Source organism: Diceros bicornis, chromosome 8 (assembly GCF_020826845.1).
Source record: "Diceros bicornis minor isolate mBicDic1 chromosome 8, mDicBic1.mat.cur, whole genome shotgun sequence".
Classification (NCBI taxonomy): Eukaryota; Metazoa; Chordata; class Mammalia; order Perissodactyla; family Rhinocerotidae; genus Diceros; species Diceros bicornis.
This window is the reverse complement of record NC_080747.1, coordinates 32,766,359-32,791,348: the sequence shown is the minus strand read 5'-3', so window position 1 is coordinate 32,791,348 and position 24,990 is coordinate 32,766,359. Positions and strand designations below refer to the sequence as shown.

General features: G+C 35.1%; 1 protein-coding gene across 5 annotated transcripts in view; it reads left to right on the top strand.

The window, feature by feature from the left end:
* PDS5A (PDS5 cohesin associated factor A) overlaps nucleotides 1–24,990 on the top strand; it is a 159,708-nt gene that overhangs the window by 90,166 nt on the left and 44,552 nt on the right. For all 5 annotated transcript variants that reach the window (XM_058546914.1, XM_058546913.1, XM_058546915.1 and 2 more), the window contains exons 17-21: nucleotides 8,143–8,258; nucleotides 16,485–16,590; nucleotides 18,665–18,825; nucleotides 21,528–21,651; nucleotides 22,483–22,641. In XM_058546914.1, the coding sequence (XP_058402897.1) occupies nucleotides 8,143–8,258; nucleotides 16,485–16,590; nucleotides 18,665–18,825; nucleotides 21,528–21,651; nucleotides 22,483–22,641 (666 nt within the window). The remainder of the gene's footprint in view (nucleotides 1–8,142; nucleotides 8,259–16,484; nucleotides 16,591–18,664; nucleotides 18,826–21,527; nucleotides 21,652–22,482; nucleotides 22,642–24,990) is intronic.

The window sequence follows — 24,990 nt, the reverse complement described above, 5'->3', positions numbered from 1 at the left end:
CTGAGAACATTTAAAGGTTTCATTTACTTCTTTGGCATTTAGAATTCGTGTTCCAGAGTATTGTGTCCTATGGGACATCTACTAATATGATTGGATCATAGAATGAAATAGCTTAGAAATACCTTAGAGATACTTGGTTTAACCACTTCATTTTACAGATAAGAACATCGAATTTTAATGAGGTGAAGTTTCTTATCCAGTGTTTCAAAGCTGATTATAGTGGCTGAGGTATAGGTAGAGTCTAGATCTCATAGACTCATGATAGTGTTCTTTCTATACATTCCATCATTGTTCACAAGAAAAACCAGTACAAACTGAGAACTGCTCGAGAAATATGGACCTTAAGAAAGAACAATCAAGTGGTATTTTTGGTCTGAGAGAAAACAGGAATTGAGCCTGAGTTTTAAAAAGTGACAGTAACATGAACCCTACTATTTGTCAGACCAGAAATATTTAAGAGTTTCCAAATCCAAAAAGTATATGCAAAACAGATGTTTGTAACCACAATTCTCAGGAAGAATACTACAGCCATGCAGTGCAGCGAAATCAGTACTCCTGATTTTAGGAACCAGGAAAATAGAGATGAGGACTACACTAGCACTGATAAGAGCATAGTAATGATACCTTTTTGGAGGAGAGATTATTCTGAGGATAGTTGAGTTATGGGCCACAAAATAACTAATAGAACTCTATTCCAGAAGAAAAAATTGCTACTCTTCACATTTCTTGGTTAATTTTCTTTGGTGAATGGTTTTACAGTAATTTCTCTTCTAGGTCTTACATTAGCATTGTGTATTCTGAGCACATTAAATTATCTATATGTTCTCGTGTGTAAAGTAGGACTTATAATACCCTTTAAACACTCAAGAAAACAACCACTGTTAGAATAGTTTTTGCTGTTTTCCAGAATATCTGTATCATTTGTCCTTCTCCCAAAAGGATACTGATATTAGTTACATATGTCCTCTAATATACACATTCCTTTTTTCCTGGTAGTTTCATTCTGAAGTAGAAGAGTAAAGAAGAAATATACAAACATAAAATTTAATTTCTATCATTCTCTGTAGCTTTCATTCCATTGGTATTGAAATATGTGCTATATAGATTTGCTTTTGTCTTTGGACTTCAGGTTTTGAGTTTCCACACCTTAGTTCTAGAGAAGGACCACATATTTGCCATAGCTTCAGCTCTGCTAGCTCTTTTATGCTCTAGCGCCTTCCTGTGACCATGGTTCCCAAATTTTAAGATTTTCCAGGAAGCTTATTAATTCAGCATATGAGGCAGTCCTAGGTTTGAATTTCATCTATACCATTTACTACCAGTGTGACTTTTAGTAAGTTACTCAATATTTCTGAGCTTCATTTTCTTCATCTATAAGTATTAATATCTCATAGGATTGTTAAAAGAATAAGATAAACAACACACAAAAAATTACAGGCCATTATCACTGATAAACATAGATGCAAAAATCCTCAACGAAATACTAGCAAATTGAATACAACAATATATTGAAAAGATCATACACCGTGATCAAGTGGAATTTATTCCAAGGATGCAGGGATGGTTCAGCATCTACAGATCAATCAGTGTGATACACCACATTAACAAAATGAAGAATAAAAATCACATGATCATCTTAATAGATGCAGAGAAAGCATTTGACAACATACAGCATCCATTTATGATAAAACCTCTGAGTAAAATGGGTATAGAAGGAAAGTACCTCAACATAGTAAAGGCCATATATGACAGACCCACAGCTAATATCATACCCAACAGTGAAAAACTGAAAGCTGTCCCTTTAAGAACAGGAACCAGATAAGGATACCCACTTTCACCACTCTTATTTAACATAGTATTGGAAGGCCTAGCCAGAGCAATCAGGCAAGAAAAAGAAATAAAAGGAATCCAGATTGGAAAGGAAAAAGTAAAACTATCACTATTTGCAGATGACATGATTTTATGTATAGGAAATCCTAAAGAATCCACCAAAAAACTATTAGAAATAGTAAATGAATACAGTAAAGTTGCGGGATATAAAATCAACATAGAAAAATCAGTTGCATTTGTATATACTAACGAAGTAGCAGAAAGAGAAATTAAGAATACAGTCCTATTTATAATCACAATAAAAAGAATAAAATACCTAGGAATAAATTTAACTAAAGAGTTGAAAGACCTGTACACTGAAAACTATAAAACATTGTTGTAAGAAATCGAAGAAGACAAAGAAATGGAAAGATATTCCTTGCTCTTGGATTGGAAGAATTAAGATAGTTGAAATGTCCATACTTCCTAAAGCAATCTACAGATTCAATGCAATCTCTACCAAAGTTCCAATGACATTTTTCACAGAAATAGAACAAAGAATCCTAAAGTTTATGTGGAACAACGAAAGACCTTCAGTAGCCAAAGAGATCCTGAGAAAAAAGAATAAAGCTGGAGGTATCACACTCCCTAATTTCAAAATATACTACAAAGCTATACTAATCAAAACAGCATGGTACTGGCACAAAAAGAGACACAGATCAATGAAACAGAATCAAGAGCCCAGAAATAAACCCACACGTCTATGGACAACTAATTTTTGACAAGGGAGCCAAGAACATACAATGGAGAAAGGAAAGTCTCTTCAGTAAATTGTGTTGGGAAAACTAGACAGCCATGTGCAAAAGAATGAAGGTAGACCATTATCTTACACCATACACAAAAATTAACTCCAAATGGATTAAAGAATGTAAGACCTGAAACCATAAAACTAGAAGAAAACATAGGCATTACGCTCCTCGACATTGGTCTTAGCAGCATATTTTTGAATACCGTATCTCACGAGGCAAGGGAAACAAGAAAAAATAAATAAGTGGGACTACATCAAACTAAAAAGCTTCTGCACAGCAAAGGAAACCATCAACAAAACGAAAAGACAGCCTAACACTTGGGAGAAGATACTTGCAAACCATATATCTGGCAAGGGGTTAATATTCAAAATATATGAAGAACTCATACATTTCAACAACAAAAAAACAACCCAATTAAAAAATGGGCAAAAGATCTGGACATTTTTCCAAAGATAGACAGATGACCAACAGGCACGTGAAAAGATGTTCAACATCACTAATTACTAGGGAAATGCAAATCAAAACTACAATGAGATACCACCTCATGCCCATCCAAATGGCTATAAATAACAAGACAAGAAATAAAAAGTGTTAGAGAAGATGCAGAGAAAAGGGAACTTTATATACTGCTGGCTGGAATGTAAACTGGTAAGCCACTATGGAAAACAGTATAGAGATGCCTCAAAAAATTTAGAACTACCACGTATGATCCGGCTATTCCACTGCTGGGTATTTATCCAAAGAACACGAAAACACAAATGTGTAAAGATATATGTACCCTTGTGTTCACTGCATCATTATTCACAATAGCCAAGACTTGGAAACAACCTCAGTGCCCGTGAATGGATGAATGGATAAAGAAGGTGTGGTATATATACACAATGGAATACTACTCAGCTTTAAAAAAAGATGAAATCTTGCCATTTGTGACAACATGGATGGACCTTGAGAGTATTATGCTAAGTCAGATGGAGAAAGTCAGATACCTACCATATGATCTCATTCATAAGTAGAAGATAAATACAACAATGAACAAACACACACATAGACACAGAGACTAGTGGTTACCAGAGGAGAAGTGGGGCAGAGAGGAGGGCAAAAGGGGTGACAGGGCACATGTGTACGGTGATGGATAATATTTAGTCTTTGGGTGGTGAACATGATGCAGTCTACACAGAAATCAAAATATAATGATGTACACCTGAAATTTATATAATGGTATAAACCAATGTTACCTCAAATAAAAAAAAATAGAATGAAATTTTATGTTTGACTTAACGCAGGGTCCCCTGCACTACCCTATAAGATATAAATAAATGGTAATTCTTACAGTTTTACGTATACATGATAAACACTAGAAATTCTTAAAATAGGTCTGGTGTGGGATGATGAATCTCCATCTTTTAACAAAGTCTCAGAGTGATACTGTTATGAGTAGTTCATGGACCACACTTTAAAAAACCCTTCCCTCTAGGATTATCCAGATATGCCTTGTATCTTTAGAAGTCCAAATTTTATTTTGTCTCTTGATCAAACTACACTGTTATAATTTGCATAATTTAGTAAACTGTATTATACATGGTCTCGCACCAAGATTACAGTTTAGGTGACAGATACAGGCAAATATTTCAGTAGAAAATAGTGTTTTAAGTATTCTAAATCATAGAATACTTAGGCGTTGGTAACATAAAGGAATAGCACCCATCCCAGGCAGGGGTGGAAATGGGAGTGGCTTGTTCTAGAGTTAAGTGATTCCTGAGTTAAATCTTTTTCTTTTTTTTTTTTTTTGTGAGGAAGATTAGCCCTGAGCTAACATCTGTTGCCAATCCTCCTCTTTTTGCTGAGGAAGACTGGCTCTGGGCTAACATTTTGTGCCCGTCTTCCTCTACTTTATATGGGACGCCGCCACAGCATGGCTTGACAAGCGGTGTGTCGGTGCGCGCCCAGGGATTCAAACCCTGGGCCGTCACAGCTGAGTGCATGCACTTAACCATTACACCACCAGGCTAGCCCTGTGAGTTAAATCTTAAAGAATGAGTAGGAGTTAGAGCACGATTCAAGCATGACTGCTGTATTTCTAGTTTGGGTGACTGGATATCAGAGGAGATGATTTAGTGATAGGAGAAGATAACAACGTGTGGCCTCTCAACAGTTACGTTTAGAATTCTGAGATTCAGGCCTGGTTGGTGTATATTAGCACAGTTGTATCTCCTGAAGGAGGTAGAGAAAAAGATCGAAAGGAGAGAGAGATGCTAACTTGCACTATTTAGTAACAATCATAGAATGCTTCCTAATTTCTTTCAGTGAAACTTTTTCTATAGTTTAATGAGAATTGATACACAGGTGTGATATTGTGATGTACAATAAGAAATATGTATTTGGTCTTCATCCCTGTTTCTGGCACAGAGCTCCTAAAGCCTTTGGAAGTTCCTAATGATGAAAGCAATGAAAGTGTCTTTTGTTGTGCTAACGAGGTGATTTTTAGAACTCACCTAAGGTTGGGGGCTGGTTGCCAGGGGAACTAGCCTTGTGATTAGACCTCCAGGGAGGGGAAAGGGGCTGGAGATTGAGTCCAGTCACCAGTGACCATTGATTTAATCAATCATGCCTATGTCATGAAGCCTCCATAAAACCCCAAAAAGGACAGAGTTTGGAGAGCTTCTGAGTTGGTGAACACATGGAGATTTGGGGAGAGTGGCAAGCTTGTAGAGGGCGTGGAAACTCTGCATCCTTTCCCCATACCTTGCCCTATGCATCTCTATCATCTGACTGTTCCTGAGTTATACCCTTTTGTAATAAACCAGTGGTCTAGTAAGTAAAATATTTCTCTGACTTCTGTGAGCTGCTCTAGCAAATTCATCGAACCCAAGGAAGGGAAGAGAGTCGTGGGAACCTCTAATTTATAACCAGTTGGTCAGAAGTACAGGTAACAACCTGGACTGTGACTGGAGTCTGTAGTCCAAGGAGGAGGTCCTGGGAACCCCCATCTATAGGCGGTCGGTTAGAAGCGTGGATGATAATCTGGGCTTGCGACTGGTGTCTGAAGTTTATAGGCAGGGCAGCCCCATAGGACTGAACCCTTAACCTGTGGGATCTGATCGGGTCGGAATTGAATTGAATGGTAGGACACCCTACTGTCATCCGGAGAATTGCTTGTTGGTGGGGGAAACCCCCTCCACATTGGAATTGGGTCCAAGAACCCAAAAGAATAGGTCACTGTAACATGAAAGTTAAACCTTTGGAAATTGCTTCTTTTGAGAAATTGCTTTATCTAGTTTACTGATTCCAGTTGTGAAAATATATTGATAATATTAAATCCCAGTAGGAGTAATTTTGATTAGCTAGGAAAACAAAGTCTAGCAGTGGGAATACTGTGTACATTGAAGAATACTTTTTTTTAAACAAATACATGTTTTTTATTGTCAAAATGAGAAAGGAAAAATGTATGAAGAAGAAAGGGGATATAGAGATGCAGCATTTTTTTAAGCTTTTTTATAACGGGATTAATAAAATATAAGCTTGTTGAGAATAGGGACTATTTCCTTATTTCTTTGATATTCCTTAAGGGTGCTTAGTATACTAAACAACTTATATAACTAGTAAATATGTATTAGTAGTAGTATCCATCTGCAATGATAGCATAGATTTGATCACAAATTTCTAAACTTGTTAGGGATACAGAAAGAATTAATTTTCTTTACTCTTTCTGTGGTCATTTCCTAAAAGAATTAAAAATGATTACTTCTGTTTGAAGCTTTCTCAACTACTTTTCAGTTATAAAACTTCTTATTGGTCTTAGGTGTTTCTGTTTGTGTATTGGGAGTATATGTGCGTACCTTTTTTTTTCCTTAAATGTATAAAGAAGGAAGAGAAACTGTTTATTCGTTGCTACTTACCTGCCACAAACTAATTTGGCTTGCTGCTTATCCCTGGTATCACTTAAGATTATCACACATGTAATATTTTTAACTAATTGTTATGACATAGGAATTACCTAAATATTACATATATAAAATATCATTGTGAGGGATTATGTAAATGTAAGGTCGTTATGTGGGAATATAAAAATGTCAGGTTTTAAAAACTGTCTAGTATTATTGATTATATACATAGGTATATTTTATGGGGTGCTTTTACTGTGTTTAAGTAACTGAATTATTCTTTTTCCCTTTAGCATTTCCCTTTTTATTTTTTCTATGCTTATATGTAATACCATAACTGTCTTCTAATGCCTAGTTTTTCTATTTTTTAGTAACCTTTTCCAAAGTACTGACTATCTAGTTTGCCTAACAATTTTCCAGTAGGCATGTTTGGTGTTAGACGATCACTGACTTTGTCTTAGGTTAAAACAACTAAATTTTATACTAGGGGGGAAAAATATCTCCTTTTTGCGAGACCTGCACAAAATAAGTTTGATTTCAAAAGAGAGTTTAGTATTTAAATTCAGATTTAAAATGTGTATCTGTGGCTTGGAGCAAAGTATTTAAGGACTAAGTGCTGACTAGAATATTTTTATTTTCTTAAATGCTGAAATTTTACTCAGTTCCTTACAGCTTGCAAAATAAATCAGGCATCTCCTAATGACTAATAAGTTTTCTTTAGAGTCTCAGTCCTTTGGACTCACACTGTAATAACAAATAGGGATGGTATCTAATTTAATATGACCTTTATAATTTGTCAAGATGTCACTGAAACTACAATAGAAATTATTTTCCTTTCTCCTTTGTGCTCCTGAACATATGTCACTAAAATGTTATTTTTTATGAAGAAGCTTATAAGTAGAATGACTGTGATTTGTTATTGCTTTATAGTTTGGAAAGCACTTTTAACGTGCATTATCTTCTCAGCTAAAATTTACAGGTACTCATCAGAGCTATTCAATTAAAAGCCTTGTTATTAAAGTAAAAATTTTTCCCCAGTGCCTCGCACATTTTAAATTTAACCTTGTCTTTGGTGGAATCAGTCTCTGTAATCATTAAGTCCCTATATTCTTTAGAAACTTCCAGCAATAATGTCTTTTGTTTGTAATAGGTATTGGATGTAGGGCCACCATCTTTGAACTCAACTGTGTTCTTCCAGAGCTGAAAAACCTTAGAAAAATTTATACACTTAAGAATCTCACCTTCTTTAAAAAAAACAAATTGTTAACTGAAGTAAAACACAATATTCTGTCAAATTATGAAATAAACCAGTAAAGCATACCTGTGAAAGTATAATTGTTTTGTCTAATTTTTTCAAAAGTAGAGAATTAAAGAAGATTGTTTTCTAAACAATAAGTTCATGGGAGAAATATGAGACAAAAGGCATAAATCACACCACATCAATCCCTTTCTGTTCTCCACAGTCCGGATTTTGCATTGATTGCCTAATGAGTGTGTAATTTTAGTCAGGGTCTAAAGCAGAAAAACTTTTTTTTACTTCTGCTGGTTTTGAATCTTTAAATGGTTTTGATACCTACAGTCATTTTTATTTTGAAAAACGTGAAATGAATTATAATTATGATAAAAATCTTTCCTTTCTATAGAGAGAAATAGCTCGGAAACTTGCAAATCCTAAGCAGCCAACAAATCCTTTTCTAGAGATGGTCAAATTTCTGTTGGAAAGAATTGCACCTGTGCACATCGATTCAGAAGCCATAAGGTAAGTTAGCAAATATCTTCACTCAAAAATAGAATATAATCTGAAACCATAGTTTCATAGTTTCATGTTTAAATTCTGGGTCCCTAAGGAGACCTGAAAAGGTTCCCTGTTTACCTTTTTAGATAGCAGAAGCATACCTCATTCATGTTGAAAAAAGGGCCAGCTTGTTTTCCAGTCTTTGGCTTACTTCAATGCTTTTTATTTTTTAACAGTTTTTCTGTTTGTTTTTAGCCTAAATGTGCTCATTAAAGAAAAACTAGAACATAAGAACAGAGAAAGAAGAAAAATTTAAATCAATAGGCTGTCAATCAACCTTTGAGTTTTCTTAATCATTCATTAAAATGGCCACATAATCTTTATTTTATTTATTTATTTTTTTTAATTTTTTATTGCAGTAACATTGGTTTATAACATTGTATAAATTTCAGGTGTACATCATTATATTGTATTTCTGCGTAGATTACATCATGTTCACCACCCAAATACTATTTACAACCCATCACCACACACTTGTGCCGAATTAACCCTTTCGCCGTCCTCCCTCCCCCCTTCCCCTCTGGTAACCACCAATCCAATCTATGTCTCTATGTGTTTATTTGTTGTTGTTGTTATCTACTACTTAATGAGGGAAATCATAAGGTATTTGACCTTCTCCCTCTGACTTATTTCACTTTGCATAATACCCTCAATGTCCATCCATGTTGTCACAAATGGCTGGATTTCATCGTTTCTTATGGCTGAGTAGTATTCCATTGTGTATATATACCACATCTTCTTTATCCATTCGTCCCTTGATGGGCACTTATGTCCACATAATCTTTAGTTTGTATTACTATGTCACTATTCACTTGAGATGTGTGAAAACTGATTAATGTTTTAGAGCACAAGATTGCATTAGACTAATCTGGTTCCAAAACATGTGTCTACTATGTAACCAGCTTTGTGGCTTTGGCAAAAGCCTTCTAATTTATCTGAGTTTTTAATTAATTAATTAATTAATTTTTTTTTTCCTGAGGAAGATTAGCCCTGAGCTAACGTCTGTTGCCAATCTTCCTCTTTTTTGCTGAGGAAGATTGGCCCTGAGCTAACATCTGTGCCCATCTTCCTCTACTTTATATGTGGGATGCCTGCCACAGCATGGCTTGATAAGCGGTGCATAGGTCAGTGCCCAGAATCCGAACCTGCGAAACCCGGGCTGCCAAAGCAGAGCACATGAACTTAACCACTACACCACCGGCTTGGCCCCCTAATTTATTTATTTATTTATTTATTTAAAGGAACAGTTTATTTCTTTATTATTATTATTGTTTGTGTGTGCATGTGTGAGGAAGATCAGCCCTGAGCTAACTAGCGTCCATGCCAATCCTCCTCATTTTTTTTGCTAAGGAAGACCAGCCCTGAGCTAACATCTATTGCCAATCCTCCTACTTTTTTTCCCTTTTTCTCCCCAAAGCCCCAGTAGATAGTTGTATGTCATAGTTGCACATCCTTCTAGTTGCTGTATGTGGGACGCCACCTCAGCATGGCCGGACACGCAGTGTGTCGGTGCGCGCCTGGGATCCAGACCCAGGCCGCCAGTAGCAGAGTGCACACACTTAACCGCTAAGCCACAGGGCCGGCCCCCGCTAATTTATTTTTAACTTTAATTTGGGTATAACATCTCTTTGTTGGATGATTGTGAGAATTAGTGATAATATATAAATAGTAAGGAGCCTGGCATAATGGACACTGACAGCTCTTGTTTTTTAACTATTCCCATAATTTCATATATTTTAGTTGTTTCTAATGATTTCCTAAACTTCTGTGAATGCTTTTCCCTTGCACTAATCATTTTTCCATTATATAAGCTATATATCTTTCTTTTCATGTTAGGTTACTAAGTAGCATTTACTAGTTCTCTTGCCAAACGGCACTGGATTAGGAAACCTGGTTTTAGCTATTAGTTATTTCACCTTATGTGAATCACTGCTTTGGTTGTATTGAAATGCCAATTGTATTCGTTTGCTAGGTCTGCCATAACAAAATACCACAGACTGAGTAATTTAAACAACAGAAATTTATTTTCTCACGGTTCTGGAGGGTAGAAGTCCAAGATCAAGGTATCAGCAAATTTGATTTCTTCTGAAGCCTCTTTCCTTGGCTTGCAGGTGGCCTCCTTTTCACTGTATCCTCACATGGTCTCACTTGTCTTTGTCCTAGTCTCCTCTTCATATGAGAGTCATATGACAACAGTCATATCGGATTATGGTCCATCCATTTGACCTCGTTTTACCTTAATTATCTCTCTAACTGCCCTATTTCCAAATACAGTCACATTCTGAGGTGCTGGAGGTTAGGACTTCAACATATGAATTTGGGAGTACACAATTCAGCCCATAACGGCGATGTTTGTCTACTTTTTTTCTTTTCAACTAAGATTTCCTTATTCTTTAATTTCTTATTTGCAAGGAAAACTAAGCTTTTGAGAGAGTAAGTGGTTTGTTCAGAGCTGGGTAATGGCAAAAACAAGGACTTAAGCTTAGATTTATTATTTTCGATGTCAGTGCCCTTTGCTCTACCATTTGATTTTAATGGAGTAAATCAAGGATATGGTAGAAGTAGGCACCCTTCTCTTTGTGTATTGACTTTGAAAGAGACATATAATGGCATCAGGAAACCTTTGTTTTTTGGGGTTTTTTTTGGTGAGGAAGATTAGCCCTGAGCTAATATCCATTGCCAATCCTCCTCTTTTTGCTGAGAAAGATTGGCCCTGAGCTAACATCCGTGCCCATCTTCCTCTACTTTATATGGGACACCGCCACATCATGGCTTGACAAGCAGTGTGTTGGTCCGCGCCCGGGATCCAAACCTGCGAACTCTGGGCTGCCAAAGCAGCACACACAAACTTAACCGCTATGCCATCAGGCTGGCCCCAGGAAACCTTTGCTTTTTGTCTCCATGAGACCTCACAGGGTTTCATTACTTCAGTAAATTATCATAAGCTAGTGTGTGATCTCCAGTATTAAAAGACCAAAAACTCAATTATGTCAGGAGCTTCTTGGGCTGTTCAGGCTCAGAGAAATTAACTTATGGTTAGGATTTCTAGGAGAATAATTTTATGCAAAATTCCAATTTATTAATTTTATTGAGAAATATATGTCATATAATACTCCTTCCGTGTGACCATATCATCATGGAATATTAAATTGCGAATAAAGAGTTTATTCATTTAACGTGCATAATGGAGCAATTTGTAAAATACATGAGGTAACTAGGGAAAGATAGTTACATAACCCCAATTATGTAGAATGGATTTGTTGTTAGGGAAGGCGCCTGAAATAGATGGCACATAAAATGGGTAGTGGAAGATCAGTAGGAATTATAGGGTAGCCAAGTGAAGATTGCAGGGAGAGAGCAGGCCAGGCTACTAGCCCTATGTCCTTGGGTAGATTATTTAAGCTGCTCTGAGCTTTGATTTCCTCATCTTTACAAGGACAATAATAATTACTACTCAATGGAGTTGTTGAGAGGCTTAAGTAACATGGATATGTAAAACACTTAGCACAATACCTCACACATAGTAAGTGCTGAATGAATGTTAATAGCTATTCTGGAAAGAAAAAATAGCAGACAAAAGAACAAAGGCAAAGGAAGTCAAGAAATATTTAGAAAATTGCATATACTTCAGCCATAATGAAGAATTTTGGAAGAAAGGATTGGGGATAGTAGAAAATCATCCTAAATATAACCTATTTTCCTTTGTTTTGTGGGTGTGTCCATACAAATACACATATGCATGCTACAGTTAATTATTGTTCTGCAGATAGTGCTTAAAAATGAAATAGTGCTTGTAATAATGCTTGAAACCTGGGAGAGAGGGTAAAATTAATAAAGAAAAAGGTTGAGGACTTAATCCTGAGGAAAATTAATAATTAGGAGGCTACCAGAACATAAGGAATTCATTGAATTAAAAAAAAGTTTTTTTAAGGAGGCATGGTGAAAAGTGGAAAATCAGGAGAGTTATATCATAGAAGCCAGAGGAACTAAAAGTTGGAGGGAGCATATGCTACCCAGAAGTAAAATAGTTGGTAAAAAGCATCCATTGGATTTAGAAAAAGGGAAAACATCACAATGGTCAGAACAGTTTCTTTGGGGGGCAGCAAGGGCAAATCCAGATTACCATGGATTGAGAAGGGCGTAAGATAGTCCTTCTCAGCATCCATATCATGCCACACAGAGAAAATGATAATATTTTAGCAGAGAAGACTGCTCAAGCCTGGAGGTAATTGGCCTAGCTCAACAGGAGCCCACTAGGTCCCACTTGGTGACCTTAAGTCTGAGAAAATCAAAGGGATAAATACCTTGTTGCAGTTCTAAACTCTGCTTTATGAGATAAGTTGGGATGTGGGGACTGCCAGTGTACACAAAACTCTAAAAAGTTAAAGAGAAAAATGAGATGGTGGTAAGGGAGTAAGCTTGAAGAAGGGTCTTTTGTCGTTTTTAATGAAAGAATTTTAAATATTTAAATACCTTTGAAAGGTGCTAATAGAAGATAAGAGAGGTGAAGATGGGAGAAAGGGAATAGAACTATGATAGAGTAACATCCCTAAGGAAGCAGAACAGGAAGAAAGAAACCTTCCCCTATGACATAGATACAAATTAGAGGAGGTTAGGAGATAGGGTATGGAAAATGAGAGTATTCACTCAAGGCCTCCATTATTCCTCATTAAGTTAAAAGTGAGGCAGTCTGCTCAGTGGAAGATTTAGACCTGAGTTAGAATGGGGAAGATTTGTAACAGTTGTTACACAGCACAGGAGAGAAAGGGACACACAGAAGACTTCCCAAGCAGTTATGAACACGCGGTTGGATTGGTGATGATCTTTTGCTTCACGATATCCTTGTGAAGTATATGGACTATATCTTATTTATCTAATTTAGAAATGAGACAAAATACTTGAATAAGAGGAAGGACTACAATCCTGGTTTCAAGACTTGGGTCTTTCTCTTAATAGTTCCTTGACTCATAGTAGTGATCTATCCAGATTATAATGAAAGCAGAGATTATGCCTGTCTTGTTTGGCACTGTATTTCTAGGATAGACCCTCAGATTTGGCACATAATAAGTAGTCAATAAATATTTATTAAATAAATGCATGCACGAACTCTATTACGAGTAGTCAGATACATTTATAAATGTTTTCAAACACATTTGTAATCTTGTTAATTCATGCATCCTTTTATAGGATTTTCTCCTAATAGAAAATGTAATTCAGAATATTTTTCTCAAATTGGAAATAAATTTTTTTTCATGTATAATGTCAGAGCTCAAACTTCTAGAACAAAATATAGGGTAGGCAAGATTTCTTAGATGGGATATAAAAAGCACAAACAATGAAAGAAAACTAAATACTTTTTTCCTCTTTGCAAGACACCATTAAGAAAAAGAAAAGCCAAGCCACAGCCTGGGAGAAAATATTTGCAAAGCATATATCTGATAAAGGGTTATATCCAGACTATAAAAAGAACTCTTACTACTTGATAATAATAAGACAAATGACCCAATTTAAAAATGGGCAAGGGGCCAACCTGGTGGTGCAGCAGTTAAGTGTGCGCGCTCGGCTTCAGCAGCCCGGGGTTCACAGGTTCGGATCCCAGGTGCTCACTGATGCACTGCTTGTCAAGCCATGCTGTGGCGGACTCTCATACAAAGTAGAGGAAAATGGGCAGGGATGTTAGCCCAGGGCCAATCTTCCTCAGCAAAAAAGAGGAAAATTGGCATTGGATGTTAGCTCAGGGGTGATCTTCCTCAACAACAAAAAAATAAAATAAATAAAAATAATAAAAATGAGCAAAAGATTTGAACAGGTACTTTACCAAATAAGATATACAAATAGTAAATAAGCACAGGAAAAGGCAATGAACATTATTCCTCATTAGGGAAATGCAAATTCAAATTACAATGAGAAATACCACTACACACTCACTAGAACGGCTAAAATTAAAAGATACTGACTGTACCAGGTGTTAGTGAGGATGCAGACTGACTGAACCGAGTGTTGGTGATGGAAAACAGTTTATTATAACATTAAGTGTGCATATAACATTAACATACAACTCAGGAGTCCCAATACTAGATAGTTGCCTACAAGAAAAGAAAACATAGATTCCCGCAAAGACTTATTATTTATATCTTTAAACTAGAAATACTCAGAAGTCCATCAGTTGGTAATTGGATAAACATACTGTGGTATATCCATACAATAGAATACTTCTCAGCAATAGAAGGAAACAAACTACTAATTCTACACAATAACACGGAGGAATCTCAAAAGCATTGTGTCACATAAAAGATGTTAGACATGAAATATATGAAATTCCTGAAAAGCTGAAATTATAGCGACAAAAACCAGATCAGTGATTGCCAGGGTGGGAAAAGGAGATTGACCACAGAAGAGGCATAAGGCAATTTTTTGTGGAGATGGGAATGTTATATATCTCCACAATGAGACATCACTTTACACCCACTAGAATGACTATAATTAAAAAGACAGATGAGTTGGTGAGGATATGGAAAAGTTGGAACCCTCATATATTGCTGGTGGGAATGTAAAATGGTGGAGCTGTTTTGGAAGACAGTTTGGCACTTCCTCAAAAAGTTGAACGTGGAGTTACCATATGACCCAGCTATTCCATTCCTAAATATACACCCACGAGAAGTGAAAATATATATCCATACAAAAACTGTATATGAATATTTATAGCAGCGTTATTCATAATAGCCAAAAAGTAGAAACGACCCAAAGGCCCATCAACTAATGAATGGGTAAATAAATAGTCTTTATATGCACACACTAGAACATTATTCAGAATTAATATCAATGAAGTACTGGTATATACTGTAAAATGGATGAACCTCGAGAACAGTGTGCTAAGTGAAAGGAGTCACAAAAGACCACATATGATTCCATTTATATGAAATGTTCCAAGTCGGCAAATGTACAGCCACAGAAAGGAGATCAGTGGATGCCTAGGGCTGGAGGAGATAGGGGTGAATAAAGAGTGACTTCTAATGGGGAAGGGGTTTGTTTTGGGACAAAGGTGAAATCTAAAATTAGATTGTGGTAATGGTTATACAACCCTGTAAATATACTAAAAACCATTAAATTATACATTTTAAATAGGTGAATTGTATGGTATGTAAATTATATTTCAAACTAATGTTTGTACAAACATCCAGTTTTCAAAAAAGTGTTTTTATGTCAATTGAGGAAGTATTTAAATAATTCTTGTGATGTTAAAGGGGAAATGAAAGTACTAAAGGTGGTTTAAATTTTAACACCTGTGCATCTTATATATATAGTACTTAAAAATTTTTTTATTAATAATTTGACTAAAATATGCATACCACCAAAGGAAAAAATTTTAATCTAAAACTTTTATGATTAGTTTCCATTTGTTGAATATTTGCTATGTGTACTAGGTCATTTACTGTAATAATTTAATGTCTTCAACATAAGGTAGTATCTTCTTCTGTTTACTCACAAGGAAGCGATGTCTCAAAACCAAAAATCACATTCTGTTTTTACCTAAAATAGTACCATGTTGCTACATAGTGTGATTTTTATTGACCAGGTAATATTCCATTTTGTGGTGATTAGGTATGTTTGAAAAACTAATTCCATAATGTTGGACAATTAAATAGTTTTCAGTTGATGAATCTATTTATGAATATAACAGTGCTTCTGATGAATTGCTTCTTTGCTATAAATTTCTAGGAACGGAATTACTGATTCAATAAATTAATTATCAGTGATTAATTTAATGCCTTTGTCCATGTGTTTGTTTACTATATTTTTTGCTTAAGTGAATCGTCATTTGTCCATTTAGCACTGCCATCTTATTATTTTTCTTAAAATTGTAAATTATCTCTTTATATATGGAAATGAATGTTAAATTGCTTATACTTATATAAATATATTTCCAATACGTATACCATTTAATTTTAGTTGTGTTGTTTTTCAGTAGTTATTATATATTGAGTTTAGGATATGGTGGGAGAAGAAAAACTGAAAATAAGCTCAGCTGTCAAGTAGAAAGCAAAGTTCAAAGAATCACAAAATAATTTTTTCCCCCAGAAACGTATTTGAATCTGATGTTTAGATTCTATATATGTTCTGCTACAATGCAGTTAGGATACAGTTACTAATCCAGTAGTGTTACTGATTTAGATTTTCTTGTTTTAATAGTGCACTGGTAAAATTGATGAATAAATCAATAGAGGGGACAGCAGATGATGAAGAGGAGGGTGTAAGTCCAGATACAGCGATTCGTTCAGGACTTGAACTTCTTAAGGTATTTTTGAAACAGTTTTGTCTCCGTGCATTTGTGCAGTCATAATTTGAATTCCCTTAAGGATATGCAAGAGTCAGGCTTTATTTCATTGGAAACTATTCAGAAGATTAAAAGTTTATGATAGAAATCATATTTTATAAAAATAATATGTTTTTACACTATAATAATGTAATTATTTTTCATTATAAAATAATAATGTTTTTTGATTTTTGCTGTTTCCTTCATCATTTGCATGCCTGCTATGCTTGTAACAGTGCATGCTAAATGGTCTAGTCTTACCTTTCAAGAAACCTGCATCTGGAGTAGTAGGACTGCTCACAAGAGTTATTATATGACAGCATCTGTCTGATCAGGGAATTTTTACACAATTGGTAATCATAATAGATGACAAAGAATTCAGAGAATTAAGCAATTAGTAAGAGCCAGATCAGGCAAGACTTTGTGGGCAAGATATGACCTAACCTAGAGGAAACACAGCATCATCAAAGAGAATAATTCTTGGCATATTTTAGGGATCGTTGGGAGACTAGCCTGACTAGAGAATAGAATTGCTTTGAGGAATAGTGGGAGACAGGGTCGGTTCCAGATTTTGGAGTGCCATTAGGGAAGAAAGGTACTATCAGGGGCTTTTAACCTAGCTTTTATTTTTTTTATTTATTTTTCTTATGAGGAAGATCAGCCCTGAGCTAACATCCATGCCAGTCCTCCTCTTTTTGCTGAGGAAGACTGGCCCTGAGCTAACATCTATTGCCAATCCTCCTCCTTTTTTTCCCCCTTTTTCTCCCCAAGGCCCCAGTAGATAATTGTATGTCATAGTTGCACATCCTTCTAGTTGCTGTATGTGGGACGCCGCCTCAGCATGGCCAGACAAGCGGTGCGTCGGTGTGCGCCCAGGATCCAAACCTGGGCTGCCAGTAGCAGAGCGCGAGCACTTAACTGCTAAGCCACAGGGCCGGCCCCCTAACCTAGCTTTTAATATGATACAACCCTCCATAGAGCTTTCATTGGATGGAGTAAAGAGGAGAAGAAGTTGAAGGCAAAGAAACATGTAGATCACTAAGACATATAACCTAAGGGAGAAGAGACAAACCAGTGCAATGACTGGTAGATAGAAAAAAGAGTGATGGCATTGTATTGGGATGGTCTTAAATATCATTTCATGGAAAGAATTGATATGATGCTTCATGAGAAAGATTTTAATTAATTATAATATTAATAATGGGGTTATATTTTTAAATAGTTTTGAGGGAAATCATCTTTAAGGTAAACATTTTTAATAGGTTGTTTGATTAAGTTTTTCAGAATCTCCATTCTTCTGTAAGTAATGAAAACTTTATAACTAATATTATCATTGTAAACCTTACCAAATGAGACAGTCTCTTCACTTTATAACCCATTAAATAAATGCTTATTGAATAAGTTACTGAAGACTGCATACTCCATTCCTCTGTCTCTGCCTCACTGCTTTTAGCCCTTATTCTCGCTATTATGGTAACTTAAATTATTTCCACTCCATGCAAGGTAAACTTTGTAGACATACTATATCTAACTTGCTATAAATTCCTTAAGGATAGACTGGGACTTGCATCATAATAAATAAGGGAGTAATTATTTATGTTTGTAATCATGATTAAAAGTTCACAATAATGGCTTGTTGATAGTTATGATGAGTGAACTTTTTGTGGTAGATTCCACTTAAAATATTTCCTTATAGAGTATCTTTTGCCAGTGCAAGAAGCCTCTATGTTACCATTTTGTTCACATCACAATATCAATGTCATAAAAAAGGAGCCACATTTTCTGCTTTCCTATATCAGAATAGACTAAGAGGTGAAGAAGAAAATAGGACAAGGGCTATATATCAGCTCTCTTAAGGAATCTACTACACAGTCTTTCTGCTAGTGTCTCATTAGCCACAACTAACTGCAAGGGAGGCTGCAAGATACAATCTTTATTTTGTGTAGCTAGCATATGCAGCCCATAATTTTAAATTTTATTTACAGTAGAAAATAATTCTCCTTTTAGTGGATTAAAACTATTGTCTGTACTTCTAAAGCTATATCTATTCCTCCAGGTTCTGTCTTTCACACATCCTACCTCGTTCCACTCTGCAGAGACATATGAGTCCCTGTTACAGTGCCTCAGAATGGAAGATGACAAGGTAGCAGAAGCTGCTATACAAATTTTTAGAAATACAGGCCACAAAATAGAAACAGACCTACCCCAGATACGATCGTGAGTATATTTTTTCTCATGGTAAACACAAAAGTTTTAAGTGTGGGAGCCATAAGATCATTGTTTCCCTTTCACGTAGGAAGATAGGACAGAGGAAAGACAGGTTTTATTTAAAAGCTACTTTTTCGTATCCTCTATTTCATCTTTTCTCTGCCTCACGCTCCTCCCCTACCATTAGAATATAGGCAGAGGAACAAATGAAACTTTGTTTATAACAAAATGATTTTAAAATATTAATAATCAAAAGTTATCATAGAATTGAGAATTTGTGATTCACGGATCTTGCTAATCTATGTGTGTTCATCTTATTCCCTCCAACGGGTTTGTAAATTGAATAGCTACTATCTTCATATTCTACCAAAGAATGGGATAATCAAGTAGTGTGCTTAATAAAATATTTATTAGTTGCTTGGTTGTTGGCAGTGGTGCTTTTATTGTTTTAATCTCTCCCTCTAGATTACCTCCCCTCTCATAAGAATGAAGTACATTTTGGTATTTTCCCTTTGGCATCTTAAAGAGGTTGCCTTAGGATCAAACTTGTTCTGAGAGTTTATGTTTAGACATAAGATATGAGAGATGTCTTTTGGAGGAAGAACACATTGCTGATAGCTATTGAACTAGATGTTCAGGGTATATGCAAATAGTTCAGGGTATATCCAAATCAAACCAGTTTTTCCTCACAGGGTAATAATAGGACAAGAGGACTCCTAATAAAAACTCCTAAAGTTTTTATTAAATTTATGAGCTTATAGTTTAACTTGAGAAACAATTTAATATTTATCGTACATTCTCTTCATTGTCAGTGCTGTACTGGCTAATATAAAAGAATTACCACAATCAGTCCCTGCTCTCAAGGAGTTTATAGTCTAGAGATGATAATCCTTATATTTGTACATTATAGAAAAAAATCATTGACACAGTAGGTTAAAGGTTCTGGTGAGTTTTTAAAGGCAGGAAAACCTATAAATTTTTTAAGGAAAAGGATTTATTCTTAAAGGAATTCTGTCCCACAGGAAGCAGTGGAAAAATAGGTATAGGTGGAAGAGTTAACTTAGGACACGAGGAATAAAACCACTTGTTCTTAAGACTAATGGAGAAGGAAGGAGAGAATCAGCAAAAAGCAGAGAAGCACAACACTGCAGACCTCAATAACAACACTAATGGCATCTTTGGATTATAGCACACTAGAAAAACAAGGAGAAAGGTTAAATTGGATTTATGTATCATCATTTCATTAGACTAAGAAGAATTAACAATACATTTAACAACAACTTGATCAACACTCTATCTTCCTTTGTTACTTACTGGTGTTGTTTACAAGAACTGTTACTCTGGTAAATGAATTTGTGAAAAAAAGACTTAAATAGTGCTTAGTCAAGGAAGCTATTTGGGCATGGAAATCTCTGTCTTATAATTCCAGACCTGCATGGAGAGAAATGTGGCATATTCACAAATATCAAATCAGACTTATACTGACTGGCATATGTTCTAGTTTTTGGTTGAGGTACATGACCTGGGGTCTGAGGTATTGCTCTTAATGTCTTGCCTCCCGTTATCATAAGAGGACCCTTGGTCGCCATTGTGTGTGATACCACTGACCTTATAATCTATAAAATAGAATCATTGTATTAAATGTATGACAAATATCTTTCCTTAAATTTTTATTTTGCCTTATAAATTTTCTTCTGATTAGAAAAATACTGATATGTTCATTGTAAAAAGCTGAAACTTTAAAAAATATAAAGGAAAAATAAGGATCACAGTTAACATTTTGCTATATATTTTTTTTAATGTGTATCTGTGTACTTGATGTGTATACTTATTTTTTTTAATAGGTTGTTACAAACATGCTGTTTTCTTTGTTCCACTTAATGTTTTCCCATATCATCATTTAATGCTTTATGACTATAATATGTATTTCCATATTGTTCTAGAGAGAGATTGTTTTACTTTGATCTTCAAGTACGGAGGTTAAGTGAATGGATTTTGGGACAGGAATGCTTATCTTCAAGTCCCAGCTCCACCATTTCCTAGCTCTGTCACCTTATGCTTAAATAATATTTTTGTGCTTCAGTTTTCTCGTCTGTTTAATGACTGTAATAGTAGTCCTCTTTGGGTGATTGTGAGGATTAATTGAATTAATCTCTGTAAATAAAAACACTTAAAATGATGCTTGGCACAATTACTCAATAATTGTTAGATGTTTTTATTACTCTTCTACCAGTGTATATATGTTTATATCCTTGCATACTTTCTTCCACTGGTATGATCATCTCTGCTTTTTAATAAAACTTGGCCCTTTGCTACTTTGTTTCCATGGCCGCAACTGAAGGGGATTGTGAAAGGGAAGTGGAAAATTAGGAATATCTACTTAGAAGGTAAATGTAAAAATATGGCATGGGGCAAGTTTTAGATCATAAATTAAAGGTGGTTTCTTTATTTCTCCATATTTATGAAGTGGCTTTAAACGAAAATTGTCTCCTGAAGGAGCCTTTTTCATGAGGCATTGTATTTCTTGCATTATACTTGGGGACAGAGAAGGAACTTTAAATCTTTCTATATATCAGGTAATTTTTAAGAGATACTTCTCTACCGGCATACATCCAGATAGTTATAGGAGAGGAAGTAGGAGACGACCGAAAGAACTACTTGTGGTTTATGGGCTTTTTTTTTTTTTTAACTATAATGTTATTTTTTTACAGGACCTTAATTCCCATTTTACATCAGAAAGCAAAGAGAGGTACTCCACACCAAGCAAAACAAGCTGTTCACTGTATACATGCCATATTCACAAATAAAGAAGTCCAGCTTGCACAGATTTTTGAGGTATATAAAATTATATAGGATGTGTTTATATTGGTTTTTATTTTTTGCACTGTGGTTTTATGAAGATAGAGCTAGATTTTTTTAGCTATGTAGTCACACCCTAGAATATAAATTCCATGAGAGTAGGGACTCTTTATTGTATTCACCACTATATTCCTGGCCTTTAGATCAGATTATATGTTCAAATACTACATATGAAAAGATGTTTTGTGTGTTTCTGTTAGAACATTTTACTTAAAATTTTAGGTTTATTGGCTCAGTGGTCTATTTATCTTCAGAAAGTGTTAGTAGATGACTTTGAAGCACTCAGTTTAACGTACCTAACAATCATACTTGAAAATTAGTCCTGTTTGCCTTTCCTTATGTATGTTGCTTGATCTGATTCCACTACTAGGAAGGTATTCCTATTATCATAAATTGAATACACTGTGAATAGAACCCCATGAACTCTTGTTTTTTATGGTCTGCAGTCATTTAGAATGATATCCACCAACAGGATAAGATATCCACCAACATAACAAACCTTTTGTTGTAGATGGCTTGAAAGTAATGCTGATTTGATGATGCAGAAATGTTCTTGTTTTTACTTCTACCTTTTATGTGGGTCTTATTTTTTTCTTTTATCTGCATTCTTTCAAACTTGTTAAATTTCAGTAGGTGAAATAAAAATCGAGTGTCTAATATGGCTGAAGTTAACTTTTTATCATATCGTTAGAACAGATTTGTTTGGGCATGATAAATTCAGGAGGACTTAGGAACATTTAGTGTTTCCATAGAATGTCTAGATATTTATAAAACAAACTGGTAATTTTGACTGTTTTATCTTTATAGCCACTCAGTAGGAGTCTGAATGCTGATGTACCAGAACAACTTATAACTCCATTAGTTTCATTGGGCCACATTTCTATGTTAGCACCAGATCAGTTTGCTTCCCCAATGAAATCTGTAGTAGCAAATTTTATTGTGAAGGATCTGCTAATGAATGACAGGGTAAGTTTCTCATTTAATTAAATTTAGAATCATGAGATTGAGTATTTACATCTTTATTGCGGAAACAACATTTCTGCTTCTCTCTATATATAATTCTCTTTTCCTTTTAAATTATTGTCTCTTTGCCTCCTTATTTACTTAAATTTCCACATGGCGTCCTGATTTCAGTTTAGCTATTATTAGAGCTTAATATTTAAGAAAGAAAAAACGAGAACATGAGATGGGTGAATCATGAAGTGAAAAATATAAGTCACATGCTGTTATCCTAACATTTGAAGGACAGTTTACTGGAGTGCTACAATTTTGTTTTATCAAACATTGTTAAAAATATAAGTGGAATTGTATTTGACTAGCATTTTGAAATATAATTACATTGCACTTTCGGCACTAGATTTACATATTCTATTTTAGTTATTGAATTGCCTGTGTGTGTGTGCACATGCTGATTTATTAGCTCTGGGTTGGAGCCCAGGAATGTATAGCTTGAAAAGGCTCCCCAAGTGATTTCTGAAACACACCTCTGATTAAGAATCACTCCTTTACCAAATGGGTCTAAATTAAAGAGTTATTGAATGAATAACTTCTTATGAATGTGAATATGAATATGAATCTTATGAATGAATAAGTCTTACCTGCTGGCTCATTGTGGATAACTTTCAATGCAGTGCTAACTTATCCAACTTAACCTAATCCTTCTATGTGGTCCAATAGTCGTTGAGCCCTCAATATCTGAACTTAAAAAGAAGGACACTTGCCAGTGCACTCCTTCCTCTTTTCCCTTGCCTTGTTTGGCTCTAATAGACAAGGATGGAAGGACGTGGCCAAAGTCTCATTTCCTACTCGTCACATTCATGCTGTTCTTTGCACTATTGTGTGGCTGGCAACAAATGTAAAATTTAAGACACCTCTTAAATGATGACTTGATTGTTGATAGATCCTATTTTAATATGGTTCTTTGTGTGTGTGTGGTAAAGTATATACAATATACACTTTGCCATTTTTACTATTTTTAAGTGTACAATCCACTTACATTATATATACCCACAGTTCTTGTTGTTTTTCTTGTTGGGTGTTTTTTTGTTTTTGTTTTTTTAAAAAACAAACAGAAGTTTAATAATATGTATACCTCCTGTATATATGGGAGATATCCAGCAAAGCTGAGTAACTTTCCAAAATAGCCCAAGCCACCATCTAAAATATGTACCCACATTGTTGTGTAACCATCACCACTATCTATTTCCAGAACTTTATCATCTCAGACTGAAACTCTGTATCCCCATTAACCAGTAAACCCCCACACACCCCCAGTAACCTCTGTTCTACTTTCTGGCTCTACAATCTGCCTGTACTAGATACTTCTTATCATACAATATTTGTACTTTTGTGTCTGGCTTGTTTCACTTAGCATAATGGTTTCAGGGTTCATCTGTGTTATAATATGTATCAGAACTTCATTCTTTTTATGCCAAAGTAATATTCCATTGTGTGTGTAGCCTGCATTTTGTTTATTTATCTATTGATAGACACTTGGGTTTTTTCCACCTTTTGACTATTGTGAATAATGCTTATATGAACTTTACAAATCTTTTGGGTATATACCTAGGAGTGGAATTGCTGGGTCACATGGTCATTTATGATGAACTTTTTGAAGGACCGCCAAAGTTTTCACAGTGACTGTACCATTCCCACCAGCAATGCACAAGTCTTCCAATTTCTCCACATTTTTATCAACACTTATTCTTTTCTGTACTTTTGATAGTTGCCATTGTAGTAAGTACGAAGTAGTATCTTGTTGTGGTTTTGATTTGTGTTTCCCTAATGACTAATGATATTGAGAATTTTTTTCATGTGCTTATTGGCCATTTGTATATCTTCTTTGGATATTCAAAGTCCTTTGCCCACTTTTAATTGGGTTGTTTGTCTTCGTTGTTGTTGACTTGTAAGAATTCTTTATATATTCTGAATATTAAACCCTTGTCAGATGTTTGCCAAATCCAAGATCATGAAGATTTTCCTCTATATCTTCTTCCAAGAGTTTTATAATTTTAGCTCTTAAATTAAGATCTTTGATCCATTTTGAGTTAATTTTTGTATATGATATAAGGTAATGGTCCAGCTTCATTCTTTTGAAGAAAGAATAGTCTTTCATTTATTGAAGAGACTATTCTTTCCCCAATAATTGGTTTTAGCACCCTTGTTATGTGAACATTTTCTGGGTTCTCTATTTCATTCCTTTTGTCTATGTGTCTATACTTATGTCAGTACCAACCATACTGTCATGATTACTGTAGATTTGTAGTATGTTTTGAAATCAGGAAATTTGAGCCTCCAACTTTGTTCTTCTTTTCC